This window comes from Gossypium arboreum, chromosome 13, assembly GCF_025698485.1.
Source record: "Gossypium arboreum isolate Shixiya-1 chromosome 13, ASM2569848v2, whole genome shotgun sequence".
Classification (NCBI taxonomy): domain Eukaryota; kingdom Viridiplantae; phylum Streptophyta; class Magnoliopsida; order Malvales; family Malvaceae; genus Gossypium; species Gossypium arboreum.
The window spans coordinates 3,109,900-3,125,166 of NC_069082.1; the positions used below are offsets into that span (position 1 = coordinate 3,109,900).

The 15,267-nt window shown below is 28.6% G+C and overlaps 1 protein-coding gene across 1 annotated transcript; it reads left to right on the top strand.

Annotated features, from left to right (window-relative positions):
• The first annotated feature begins 9,956 nt into the window (after positions 1 to 9,956).
• Positions 9,957 to 14,732, top strand: LOC108463946 (damage-control phosphatase At2g17340). The gene is made up of 12 exons (XM_053024276.1): positions 9,957 to 10,339; positions 10,854 to 10,919; positions 11,605 to 11,671; positions 11,760 to 11,828; positions 12,196 to 12,336; positions 12,856 to 12,988; positions 13,108 to 13,190; positions 13,508 to 13,582; positions 13,675 to 13,752; positions 13,841 to 13,918; positions 14,238 to 14,300; positions 14,393 to 14,732. The coding sequence occupies exons 1-12, from the start codon at positions 10,170 to 10,172 to the stop codon at positions 14,471 to 14,473; spliced, it is 1,104 nt and encodes a 367-aa protein (XP_052880236.1). The 5' UTR covers positions 9,957 to 10,169; the 3' UTR covers positions 14,474 to 14,732.
• Positions 14,733 to 15,267: the final 535 nt, after the last annotated feature.

The window sequence follows — 15,267 nt, forward strand, 5'->3', positions numbered from 1 at the left end:
AGGCCGTGTACACTTAAATGAACATTAAACATCAAGTTTACCATTTCAAGATTTCTTGGATCCGAAGTAATCTATTTACCAGCCATTAGACATATTCAAAATGACACTAAATAAGATTAAAACATGCTAAATCAATCATCCTAAGTGCCTAACCAATGTACCATCATTGGTACCACAAGTATACACAATTATACAACAATATGAATTATCAACCAAAACATGACAATTCACACAACTTAACACCCAACCATTATGCCTATCATAGGCACCTCAAATTACAATATTTCAATATAACACGTACTATAAACTTGTACGAAAAACATTTTCCTTCATTCACATATATCATAATAAGTTGTCTACTTGCACTAAAGATCATTCTTTATATGTTTACATATCAAAACAATAGTAATGGCAATCAAGCCTATTACATGCCATATAATCCAAAATGGACATTCCAAAAACAGGTGGATAGTGTGACTCGAGTGCTAATCCAATCTTCCAATCTTCAAGAATATCTACAAGAACAGAAATTAACACAAGTAAGCTTATTAAAGCTTAATAAGTTTGTTGTATAGAAATGATAAATCTTACTGAAGTAAATATAACAATTCAATCGAAAATAATTCAACAACAAGCGTTTCCTGTCATCCACAATATCAAGTCGATGAATTTCATAGTTCAATTCAAAGCTCAAACCATAACCTCCGAAAAACACATATAAAACATAACGGGTTAACTCAAGGTGCCAAATACACATCATGTATTTCAAAATCATTAAATATGTTATAATACTACAATTTATAACCTGATGAATGACTTACAGATACGAGTACACAAATAATTCAACCGAAACACATCAATCGCTCATAAGAGCTAATCCACCCGATAACACGTCAATCGCTCATAAGAGCTAGTCCAACCGAAACACACCAATTTCTCATTAGAGCTAATCTACCCCATAACACGCCAAATGCTCCGAATTGCTAATCCAATAGAAAACACGCCAGATCAGGATAATATAACAGGAGAGTTCGCAACAAATGTTGAAATTCGGTATACTCATAAAAAATATATCTTACACCAAATCAACCTCCACTCTAACCTCTCCGTAACACGCAGTCATTCAGTAGTACTCTATCTCCTGTTCATCTGGCCCAAGTACCGAATTTCAATAACAATTTTTCAACAATATTATAACATCAATTAAGCAATTAAAATCAACTATTTCACATTATACCATATTACAATTCATATAAATATCAAATTATAAACTGAACGAACTTACTTAGATTGAGTTGTATTAGTTGTAGAAGTTCAAGGACAATTCCATAATTTTTCTTTTTCCACGTATATCAATAGTGTATTGATATAAAATGTAAAATTTCTCAATTATTAGCTTAAAATTCATATTCCAATCTAAACTGCATTTTATACCCTTTTATTTTCAAAATTTACACAATGGCCCCAAACTTTTACAGTTTTTGTAATTTAGTCTCTTAACCCAAAAATCATCAAATTGATCATTTCCTAAGAATCGAATTACAATTGAGTATTCTAGGCCCTTATAAAATCCCTATTACTCATCAAATTCTCCATCAGACCTTGAAATTTTGATATTTTAACAATTTAATCCTTAAATAAAAATCTAACAAAAATCGCTTCACAAAACAACCAAATACCACAATAAAAGCTTCAAACATACAAATATCATTACAAACAACCAAGATTCATCAATGGTAACTTCCAAAATTTTTAACAGATTCAAAAACGAAGGTACGGGCTAGTTGGACCTAGTTGCAACGATCTCAATAACATAAAAATTACAAGAAAATGGCCCAATTTCCATACCATGCAAAGCCAAAAGATGACTAAAGCTCTCTTAGTTCTTCCATGGTGATTTTTGACCAAGAAGAAGATAAAAATAAAAAAAATGCCTTTTGATTCAATTTGTTTTAATAATTTTGAATTAATTACAAAATTACCATTAAACCAATTTTCTTTAATTTTTTCTTTAATTTTTAACCCCATTACCGTCCATTATTTACTAATAAGGTCTAATTTCCTATTTTTCCTCCCACATTTATTATTTACGCCATTAAATCATCCAAATGCAATAATTTACAAGTTTTGCACTTTTTATAAGTTAGTCATTTTTCTTAAATTAACTACCTAAACGATAAAATTTCTTAACCAAATTTTAATACGACTCTAATGACTCCATAATTGTTCTATAAATAATATTTACTAGTCAACATGATGAAACTTTGTGGTTCTAAAACCACTGTTCCATCACCACTGAAAAATAGGTTGTTACAGTGAGTACTCATCTATATGTGTTATGTGATTTGGCCGTTGAGGCCCTTAGACATGTTGGAGAGATAAGGGAATGTGAGCTAAGCTTCATTCAACGGGACATGTTTGGTGTGTTGGAGAGTGCTAGCTTTATGCTTCACTTTTGGGATATAATCGATTGTATGAGTCAATTTGTATGTTGGAGATCCATGTATCCGATGAGTGATGATAGAGCTCACTTTATTTTTCATAGCCTCAAGTGCCAATTTAGTGTTTAAATATGATCTTATATATTGTGATAATACAATAAGAGATGAATGCTTTTAATTGCGAATAATATGTTAAATGAGCTGATTTAAGTTACATGAAAATGTTAGTATGTTCCCATAGTAAATTGCATATGTAATTGTGGATTGGGTTGTTTTCATATAACTTGTGAATGCCTATGAATATATAAGTTAAACTTGTGATTGCCTGTGAATATATAAGTTAAACTTGTGAGTTATTAAAACATGTATACGTTGTTTTAGTCTTGACGAATTATTGTTAAACGAATTAATGAAGCAAGAACATGTAATTCTGACTCGAATGGAATATGGTTGTGAATGTGTTGTAGTATGCTTTGGATTGACCTTTGATATTGTGTGTACATTGCGGTTATTCTGAGCATTCAATGAGATTTTTAAGCTCACCCACTCCCTTCTTAAACTTTACAAATTAGTTGTGTGCCGGTATAAGCAGTGTGGCTTTCCGAGGGGTGATCCAAGCAAGTCCATTTTCGTTATCCGTAACTGTTTATTATTTGGTTATGTTTTGGGAATTAGGCAATGTGGTAGTCTTTGTGCTAATATTGGATATGATATTTTGAGTTGTCTCTATGATTTAATTGCTCTTAGGATTTTGATATTTGTTTTGTTATATGTTGACTATTGCTCGGATTTGCTTTTGATGTTTAAAACTATTATTATGGTTGTTTCTGTGTTTATTTGATGGCAATATGATAGCATGTTGAACTGGAACGAGTTGGAATGACTTATATGCTTAAAAATGTCGTATTTTTCGGGTTTGGAGAAGAGATATTGATATTCGTGTTTTAAAAATGATACCTCTGTATTTTCAAATGTACAGAAAAACAGAATAGAGATTCGGTATCGATACCTTATTTCGAGTACCGATACTCGATGAAGAAATATAAATACTTTGGCAGGGGTACTGATAATTTTTGAAGTTTGGGTTTTTAAGTGAAAAACAATAAGCAATTTTGGTACCGATTTTCCATGCGGTATCAATACTCTTGAGCAAAATATAGTCTTTTGTATCAATACCTACATTGATGTTTTAAGATTTTGCTAAAACAGACCATATGCATGCTTAACTATTATTTTAAGGCTATTTGGTGTATGTTAGCATGTACCGATGATAACTAAAGTTTAAGATAGAATCTAAACATGTACGAATGTTAAAATGGAAGACGTTTTGTTAAGAATGAGCTTTTACTTGTAGTATTTGACATGAAACGTGGTGTGGCACCTTGATATTCGGGCTTAGCGACCAGGCTGAGTATGAGTGTTACAATTCATGTCACTTTTTAAGTTGAACTCAGGCTAATTTTTGTCATCTGAGTCAGATTCATGTGCACAATTTAAGGTTTCAAAATCATCACTATCAGATAGTTCCCCTACTTCTATATCATATATGTTTAAGCCATCTAGATTAACCCTAACCCTATCTCTTACATTAAATGCATCATGAAGTAAACTTGCCAAACAATTGAACATCAATTAAATGCTACAAACTTGCCAAACAATTTTTATCAGACAATTTTTCTTCACTCTCATTAAATGCATCATGAAGTAAACCTGTCAAACAAATTTAACATCAATAAAAACAGTGGGGTCTTTGGCATCCACAACCTAAGCAATGGTAGACAATAACTAAGCAAAAGAAATCACACAATATAATACATATTTCTGTCATGCACATGTTATACACTTTAATTGAAACAAATCCATTTCTGTCATGCACATGTCATATATAGAGGTGTCCATGGGCTAAGCCAAGCCCAACCAAAATTTTAAGCCCATTGCTATGTATGTATACTTAAATAACACTAAGATAGGTGCAATTTAATAAGCTCTAAAATAGTAACAAAATTAACAATAAAACAAGAGTTATATAATATCCAAACAATAACAACAAAAATAGTACCAACTTAATGGTGAAATGGAAGAAAAATAGTGAAAAAATAACAAGAAAATAGAAAAAAAAGAGAGAGTAAAAAACACTTTTTGGGAGGGCCTTCAGCCCAGGCCAGATGACCTAACCCATAGGCAGGTCTAGTCACACACTTTAATACAAATAAATTCATTTCCATCATACTCATAGTAAACAATAACCAAATAAATCCAAACCTGTTATACATTTTAATAACTAAAGAAATCCAATTCACTACATATTCATATCCATACACTTTAATAATCATATTTGAATAAACATCTAATACAAACAAATCCATTTTTGTCATGCACATGGCAAACAATAATCAAGGAAATCCAAACCTGCCATACACTTTAATAACAAAGAAATCCCATTCACTGCATATTCATATTTATACACTTTAATAATCATATTTGAATCAACATTTAAAAAATATTCTTAAACTCTAGATTCCTATTCATTGCATATTCATATAATCTGATTTTTTCCAAGTTAACTAGGAAACAAATTAACCAAAATGAACCTTTTTATAAACGTGTAAACAACCAAATTATAAACTGAAAATCCATTGATTTGCTAAATCTCATGCTCCCAATCCATAAACAAATTTTCACAAAATGATACAATCAATAAATAAAATATGATGAAATAACCAAAGAAATCTATTTGTCATGCACATGGCAAACAATACAGGCAATGGGATCTTTGGCATACACTTCCTAGGTCTACATGCCATACATTTTAATTCAAATAGATCGTTTTTGTCATAAACCCTAAACAATATTTTAAACAAAATCCAAAAAAAAAAACCAATTGAATACAAACATACACAGTGCATAAACCTCATGTGAATGCAACATATTTCAACAAAGAAATCCATGTGCATAAACCCAAACGCCCTTAAATCCAAAAAATCATAAACCAACGAAGAAACTTACCCATTACAATGGATGCAACACCATCAACTGCTTCTTTTCTATTAACTCTGACCCTAAACCCTAAAACTTAATATATTTTGTAGTATTCTTTTCTCCCAATGACTTTTTTTTAAACCCTCAATCCTTCAATAGTTCAATTGTTCCTTTACCTTGAAAATTTCAATCCTTCCTATTCTTGAAAATTTCAAGCCTAAACTTTAAAATTTTCATTTATCACTAATCATTATTTTCTCTCTTTTTTTTTTTCAATCTTGGTTGTCTGCTTGTCCAACCTTAAATCCTTCAGCTCCTCATGTCCAGCGTGACAGGTTTATTAGTCACGTCACCTGTTCCGTTAGGCCTGTAATCGAAAATGTTAGTGGGTGACTGATTTGTCACTTTTCGATAATGTTAGTGACTAGTTTGTTATTTTCCTAAAGTTAAATGATTGAGTTAAAAGTTGAGTGACTGTTTTGTTATTTTTCTCAAAATTAAGTAATTGTTGGTGTAGTTTACCTTAAATTTTTAACATTTTAAATTAGTTTCTTTTGTTTTTTAAAAGAAAACTTATGATTATACTTTTATAATTTAGAGGGTTAATGAAAATTTAAATTTTCTTTGAAAGTTTTGATCAGATTTATTAAACTTTTGAAATTTTTATTAAATTATTCAAAAATTTTAAAAAAAGTTTTAGTTAGGTCAATTTACTAAAAAAGCCCATTTCTAAAATTATTTATAAAAATGAGCTAATTTTTTGATTATTTACCGGAAAGGGCCGAATTCCCCAAAAGCGCATCCACATTAGCGCAAAGTTAGAGGCTGTGTCAGCAAAACGCGTCTCTGAGGGTGCGTTTTTACCATGTCAGCACAAATCGCGCCCTCATGGACACACTTTGCTAATGTGGCAAAAATATTCCCCCAATGATGCGTTTTAGCCCCGTGTTTAAATTTTCAAAAAAAGGACATTTTTTAAATATTATAAAAATAGACTAATTTTTTTGAAAATTTTCGAGAATAAACTTTAAAAAAGGCTCAAAGTGATAACACTATTTTTTTTAAGGTGTCACCAATTAATATGGAAACAAAACTTACAAAGCAAATCTTTATATAGACTTAAAGTCTCATTTTCCTTGTTTTCTTAAGCACTGTGGGATATGAGATATGTGTATATATAGACTCATGAATATGTTTGCAGCTTGTTCCTAAACAATGGGATTCTTTCCTCTTTTAACTAACTACATGAGATTAAAAGCTACACTATATTTTATATTTTTTACTTAAAGTTTAATTTTTTAACAAAAAGTTAACATTTGTTACATTTTAAATAAAAATTAGTATGGTAAAATATTAAAAATATATATTTAAAAATTACTAATAGTTGAGTGATCATTTTGTAACTTTTATAAGTCGATAGTTAAAAATCATAGTTAAGTGACTACTAATTAATTTAATCTAGATATAAAAATATAAAAATAATTATTACATTTTATGTATATTATATATTTCTATAAAAACTTATTTAACATAGTTATATACTATGTTTAAATAGATTAACTATCTAGTTAAATCAGCATTCATTAGGTAATGAAAATTAAATTAAAATTAGAATTAAAAAATAATTAGTATAGTAAAATATTAAAATTAAGTAAATATTTAAAAAGATATATCAATTTTTAAAATTACAAAAAAATATTATTTGAGTGCCAAATGCTCACCATTTATTTATTAATCAAATATTCATAATATAAAATAAAATTAAAATTAAAAATTAAAAGTATAACTTCTAAATTTAAATAATAGAAAATTATTTTAAAAATTAGAATTGCATTGATATTAACTTCAAACATTTAATGTTGAATAGAAGATTATTGCATGTACAAGTTTTATATGTGCAATTTGTTCTTTTTTTAATAGTTCTTTTGTATATGTTAACAATTCTAAAATGCAACAAGATTAAATATCTCAAAAGATAATTTTATAATATGAGAAAATGTTAACAAAATATAAAAAATAGAAATTGTTTTGTAAAAAATTATAAAATATAATGTAACATTTTGTCTTATGTTGTTAGTTAAAAGAGGAAGGAATCTCACATTATTTAGGAACAAACTGCAAACCTATTCATGAGTCTATAGATACACATATCTTATATCCCACATTACTTAAAAAATAAGAGAAATGAAACTTTGAGTCTATATAAATATTTACTTTGTAAGTTTTATTTTCATATTAATTGATGACACCTTCAAAAAAATAGTTTTGTTACGTTGAACCTTTTTTAAGGTTTACTCTTGTAAATTTTTAAAAAAATTAGTCTATTTTTATAATATGTAAAAAATAATTTTTTTAAAAAAATTTAAACATGAGCTAAAACGTGTCTTTAGGGAGCGTTTTTGCCACATCAATAAAGTGCGTCTATGAGGGTGCAATTTGTACTGACATGGTAAAAACGCTCCTCCAATAACACATTTTGTTGGCAAATCCCCTAAAAAAGTACTGACGTTGACGCGTTTTTGAAGAATTTAAATTTTTTTGATAAATAATTAAAAATTAGCTTATTTCCGTAAATAATTTGAGGTGTTTTTTTTAGTAAATTAGCCTTTTAGTTATATCCCAAATTACAACACTCTTAAATATACAAATTAAGAGGTGCATTATTTGGGCGTCAAATCAACCTTTTTATCGCGTCTACATCCAATTTCTTACAAATCAATATCATTGTTTATTCTTTCAATTTAGTGCTCTTCAGTCTTGGTTTATATATATTTATTTTATAAATATTTTAAAAAAATTGTGACATGTTTTTTTAATATTTTAATATTATATTTATTAACCCTTTTATTTTAGTTTAGAATTTAAAAATTTTACTTCTTATTTTTATATATTCAAAATTTAGTTTTTACTTTTATTTTCTAAAATTTAGGTTGATTGACAACATGGTTGAAAATTTTTATTAATTTTTTTACTTTAATGAATTTAAATGATTTTAAAGCTGGACTTATATTTTAAAATAAGAAATAGAGAAACTAGATTAAAAATAAAAATTAAATTCTAGGATAAAGTAATCTTTATTTTTAAATTTGACAAATTTTCTTACTTTAGTCTTTAAAAATATTTCTTAATAATTCCTTTATATTTTTAATTACTTTTTGACTTTTTAAATTTTATATTTTTATAAAAATTAAGTGATGACATAACACAATATTAAAGTATCCGTCATGATACTTTATTAAAATCTAAGTTTAAAGATAATATTGAAAAATTGAAAAATTTAACTAATTTTAAGACTAATATAAAATAAAATAAAAGACCAAATTAATAAAATTATCAAATTTAAAGATAAAATGGACTTCTCCTAAATATTAAATGTTTGATAAGTACCTATGTTCAAACTGTAATTTCAATTGTTATCCTAAATGAATTATCATTAATTGAAATTCAATTACTCTTAAATAATTTTTTTAGAAACACACGTCAACCAAATTGAAATAACTGAAATTCGTAACATTTTTTTCTTCTTTTAATTCAAACAAATTTAAAATTATGACAACAAATACAATAATAATGTTTTTTTCCTTTGTTTTACTTGAAATAATTAAGAAAAAAAACAAATAATAAATTTAAAATATTGTATTAAAAACATAGTACAAACATTATAATAAAAACAGTATTCATGGCAACATTATATTAATATTATCTTCCATGATATATATATATATATATTCTTTTGACTTATTATATCAATAATTATAGATCCATTTGATTTATATATTTGGCTTATAAATATATACTATTTGATCTTAATTTCCATTAATTTAATTAATTAATTATTTTTGAACGAAATTAATTAATAATCAAAATTTTACAATACCTTAAGTTAGTTTTAATTAAATTAAATTTTAATGTTTAATTAATTAATTAAATTAAATTAATTGAATTAATTAATTATTTTAATCAAAATATGCATGCCCTTTATAAAGAATATCTTAACATATTTTAACTTTTAAAATGTTATTAAACTCTGATGTACACTCTTAACAGTGTTATTCCATCAAATTAATTTTAAATTTTATAAGAATTAATTTATTTTATTTTCCAAATAAATAAAATAAAATATGCTCAAAGTTAATAAATTATTATTTATAAGTTTAAATTTTAATCATTTAATTTTAAAAATTATAAAATTATAGTTAAATTGTTAAAATCGTAGAATCATAGTTTCTTTTGTCTTACTACCTACACTAATTTAAAACTTTCATTCTTTTTCTTTTCTTTTTCCTTTTACAATCTAATAATTTTTATGAAATAATTTTAAAATTCATAAATTTATGAATAATTTTTTTAATCTCTAACTGCTAATAGTTTTTTTAATCTCTAACTGCTAACTATTATATTAACTTAAATTTATCTACCATAATTGAACTTTAATTTTTTTTAACCAATGAATAAAATAAAATTTTAATTAATTCAACAATTTATAAAAAATTAAAATAATTTAGCCGACATTTTCTAATATTGAAAAAGGGAACTTTTATTTTTACCTTTTTCGATATCTGGAACGGAAGAAGAGGATGATGGTTTAAGTGTTGAAATTATTGATTTTACTTGTACCCCTAGCAGAGAGAGAAAATATACAGAGGAAAAGAAAAGAAAACTTAGAACGAGCTTCGTGGGTGGAGCTTGTTTTCGTTGCGTTTATTATTATTATTATTTCTGATATTCCCAACACAGAGAAAGGAAGGGATGGAGAGCGATTCAGCGATGGTGGCATTTCCATTGCTGACAACGCCCATCGAATCCAACTACAGGGCATGCACCATTCCTTACAGATTCCCTTCCGATAATCCTCGAAAGGCTACCCCTACTGAAATTGCCTGGATCGACCTTTTCCGCAATTCCATTCCCTCATTCAAGTACCTCCCTTTTTCTTTTTCTTTTGAATTTCTATCTTATTTTTCACCCAGGAATAATGGGTAATTTGAGATTATCCCTTTTAAGTAGTTCTTAGGTTCTAATGTGTTCTATTATGTTACTATGCTATTATTTGTGATTTTACTCTTTTTCTTAAAAAATTCTTTTAATGATTTATGTTCTTTCTTTACCTGGAAAATTGGGTAATTTGAGGTTCTAAGTTCGGCGGTTCTAATGATGGTTCTTTTATGGTAGTATGCTATTATTTATGATTTTTATTTTTTTAAGAATAATTTTGTTCTTTTTTTTCCTGGAAAATTGGGTAATTTGAGATTCTTCCATTAAGTTCTTTGGTTCTAATGATTGTTCATTTCTGTCATGTACTATTATTTGATGATTTTTACGTTTTCTTTCTAAATTCTAATCGAATTGCTTTGCTGTTCATTAGGCGATAATGGTAAACTAAAAGGATAATTTTTTCCGTACGATTTTGCTCGTAACTACAGTTTATTGCAGGAAGAGAGCTGAGAGCGATACTACCGTGGTTGATGCTTCAACTAAAGCTGAGAAATTTGCTCAAAGGTATTGTTTATTTCTTTTATATACACACACACACACACACACATATGTACATATATCAAATTAAAATACATTTTAAAATAACGAATTAAGTTTGAAGTTTTTTTAGTAAAATAGGTCAAATTGGTAAAGGAGAGAAATGTCATTATTGAATGGCATTTTCAGGTATTTTAGGTAGTAGAATGGCACAAAAAACCTCTGGAAATGTAGTCGGGTTCTTTCCTAATTGGTCCAGCTTTGCCTGGTTCTTCTTCCACTGCACGTTATACTGATTGGATTCTACATTGTAATTGGTCAGACATATATTTGTACCTGTATTGTACTTCTAACTGTACTGTATTGGACTAGTGAAACTTTCAAAAAACCTCTAGAAAAGATAGTAGAACATTTTTTTTCCAAACGGATGGCATCCTCCTGTTAATTTGACCTATTTTGTTAAATAATTTTAAACAATATATTTCTTCATTTGACATATTAAAAAAGAAGTCCTACTTTTGCTCCCTCTATATCTCTAGGTACGATTCCTTTAAAGTTCATTTGGTTTCATCTGTGAACATGTTCTTTATGCAAATTTTGATGGTTCCTCCATCAAATGCATTGGTTGCTCATAATTCATAAGCATGCGTAACTGTTTCCTTCAGTATTTCTTATTACATTTGTGTATTTTTTTTGCTTAATGCTGTGAAAGGTATGCTGATATACTTGATGACATAAAGAAAGATCCAGAAAGCCATGGCGGGCCACCTGATTGTATTGTAAGTCAGATTCTTTTTCAAAACTAATTTCTATGTCTTTCTTGAAGATATTCAATGTGGTCCTCATAATAGTTTTGCTGTTTTGTAGCTTCTCTGCCGACTTCGTGAACAGGTTCTTAGAGAACTGGGGTTTAGAGATATATTCAAGAAAGTCAAAGTGAGTATTTAAGTTCATGTAATGATAAAAATTGTTTTTTTTAAATGCAAGTAGTCAGAATTCCATTTTTTAACTTTCTAATTTTGATGAGTGAAAACACATCAGCTTGCATGAACGATACTGGTAATTTTATTTCCTTTTTGGTAAATTGATGCTTCTTCAAAGAATAACAAACAATAACAACATTGTAGATGAAGGTAGGGATTACGTTATAATCATTTTACGGTTTGTCCAACTTGCAATGTAAGAATAATTGATACTTGATGGAGGTCAGTGGAGATGTCAGGTGTTAAGATATGTAATTGTCAGTGTTATATGCTGTTCACATTTTTATGAACACTGTTCTTCTTTGGAAAATTTGCAATAGGATGAAGAGAATACCAAGGCTATCTCCCTATTTCCAGATGTAGTTCGTCTTAATGATGATATTGAAGATGGAGGGAAGCGCCTTGAGAATCTAGTTAGAGGAATATTTGCTGGAAACATATTCGATCTTGGTTCTGCACAGGTAGATCAATCACTATGTGATATTCATCTCATCAATCACCGTAATTGTCAAAAAGTATTTACACTCACAATAACTGGCAATTGTATTTGTTGGTCTAGTTACAAACTTACCATGTTTTTTACTCATCTCCATCAGGCATTTTTTAATCTAAACTATCTGAGATAAGCAACTTGAATCATAATAATCTCTTGGCTCTATCTGGATTTCTTGCAACATAAATTATCCTGCATTTTTCGTGCTCTCTTAAATCACTCCGTCTTTGAAACATTTTCCATTTGGATTAGGGTTCTTTTTTATTTTTGCTGGTTGTCATGATCATCTTTTCCCATGGATGAACTATGATTGAATAAATGAAAGTCTTCTCTTATGTTCGGCTAATTGTATAACACGTTTCATGTGTTCTGATTTAGATAATTTCTGTGGCATTTATATTCTTTTTGAATAAAAGTACACCGAATAGGATAACTTTTGCAGTGGTACTTACTTTTCTTTTGTACTCTTTTCCCTTACCTCTGGAAGCTTGCTGAGGTTTTCTCAAGGGATGGAATGTCCTTTTTGGCTAGTTGTCAAAATCTTGTTCCTCGACCTTGGGTCATTGATGATTTAGACACTTTTAAAGCAAAATGGAACAAAAAATCTTGGAAAAAGGCAAGTCCTTCTTATGTAATGTATATATATTAAGACATCGCTTCTCTTTGCAATTCACTTTTCAATACAATTGAAAGTTGATACTGTCTTATTTCCATTTCTTTTTATTGCAATGGCAGGCAGTCATTTTTGTAGATAACTCTGGTGCAGATGTGATCTTGGGTATTTTGCCATTTGCAAGAGAGCTGCTAAAGCGTGGAACCCAGGTTTGCAATTAAAATCTAAAAGTATTTTCATATACTCATTTAAATAATATATGCATATGTGTTATATATGCGCCTGTTATGAGTTCTTCACTTTCACTATTGGTTTCAACAATCTTAAAGTCTGTCTTAGATATATTTATTATGTTGATACGTTTAGTATATAACTTTAGTCCTTGCACTTAACTGTGGTCGTTATTTCATATAGTAAGCAAGAGATTGAACCCTGATCACTAAGATTTCATTGTTCTACTGGTATTAGATATTCATTATAAAAGATCAGATAGAATTATGTTTGTAATATTTTCCTCTTTGCTCAGGTTGTGTTGGCAGCTAATGACATGCCTTCCATCAATGATGTAACTTATCCCGAATTGATTGAAATTATATCGAAGGTGATAGAAAGAGAAACAGTTCTAGATTATGATTATTATGCTTTTTTCCCTCTCGTGGCCGTCTCTAACATATTGAATGCTAATTTTACCAGTTGAAGGATGAAAGTGGTAAGCTTATCGGTGTTGATACTTCAAATCTTTTGATTGCCAATTCTGGTAATGATTTGCCGGTAAGATATGCTATTTTTGCCTAATGCATCCAAACTTGATAAAGAGCTTTCATTTGGTTATCAAAGTAACAGCCTCTTGTTTTTGCAGGTTATTGATCTTACGAGAATATCACAAGAGCTCGCCTACCTGGCAAGTGATGCAGACCTAGTTATTTTGGAAGGCATGGTAGGTTTTTCTCATAATCCAGCAGATTTCAAGTAAAAATTTTCTTCCTTTGCCTTGTGAATTTGAGAATGCGACAAGAACCAAAATCAAACCCGAGCTATTTGAATAGCATTATCTATAGTCTAACTTGATCATAATCTATTGCTTAGGATTGTGTTAGTGTTTAACTTGTTCAACCTTCATCGTGCATTTGGTGGAATAGGTCAAATGTGCTGCTGACTATGATTTAGGTTGCTTCTGTGTTATATGCTCAGATTTAATCCTTGTCAATCAACTGTTTGCAACTAAGATATTCGGTTTCTTTATATGTATATTGCAGGGTCGCGGAATAGAGACTAATCTTTATGCTCAGTTTAAGTGTGATTCACTCAAGATCGGAATGGTAAAAGTTCCACCTCTATATACATTGCTTTTGCAATATTTCAGGCATTTGCAGAACTTTTATGTAGTTTGACATGTATATTCAATTCGCAGGTAAAACATCCTGAAGTAGCCCAGTTTCTCGGAGGACGGCTATACGATTGCGTTTTTAAATACAATGAAGTTTTGGGTTGATAAGAAGTCATTCAAGACCATATAAAAAGTGCCACTCAGGTCAGCTTGGAACATTATAAAGCTCTCAAATTAATTTAATAATGAAATGTGAAAACTAGTTGCATGCCCTTCCATTTTTATTTCTACACAAAATGCATGTAAACTAGGGGATTGGATGATGAAGAAACTCATGCAGGCTTGAGCTACCATCATATTTATATTTTCATTTTTATAATCTGATGAAATTTGAATACCTTGAAGGTAGAGTAACATGTAACAATTGATTCAATTTTCTTTGAGCATTTTTTATGGATTTTTTTAAGTGTTTACATAAGTCAAACTTGGAATATTTTCATAAAATAATAATGATAAAATTTAGGGACGATAATGGCGTCAGTCCCTGTTATGGTATCATCATTTAGTCGATTTTTTTTATTAAAATTGTTATTGATTTTTACTTGCATTTAGAGGATTTGTCATATTAAAATTGTCATTACTTGTTTGTAATAAATCAAAGCTATAAAGTTTAAGGCCAAATTCTGGTTTTGGTGCTAAATTTTGGGTTCTAGGCCTTGTACTTTAAGGGTATTTTAAAAATATATATACAACTTAGCGTCAATCGAATGTTTTAAAGCTGTTTTGTTATGAAATTTCACATCAAACACTTAAAGGTAAATAGTAATTTGAGTTAATAATATTATAAAAGCAGATTTAGATTATGTAAAGTTGAAAGTATAAAGATTGAATTTCAAAACTTCCCAACCATCTTAAAATTTATATTATGTTTATAACTGTGAATTTTCTCTCTTTATTTT

Coding starts and splice junctions, on each gene's coding strand:
- LOC108463946 (XM_053024276.1), top strand. CDS start 10,170: ATGGAGAGCGATTCAGCGATGGTGGCATTTCCATTGCTGACAACGCCC. Junction 10,920..11,604: donor GCTGAGAAATTTGCTCAAAG/GTATTGTTTATT, acceptor ATGCTGTGAAAG/GTATGCTGATATACTTGATG. Junction 13,753..13,840: donor ATTCTGGTAATGATTTGCCG/GTAAGATATGCT, acceptor TTGTTTTTGCAG/GTTATTGATCTTACGAGAAT.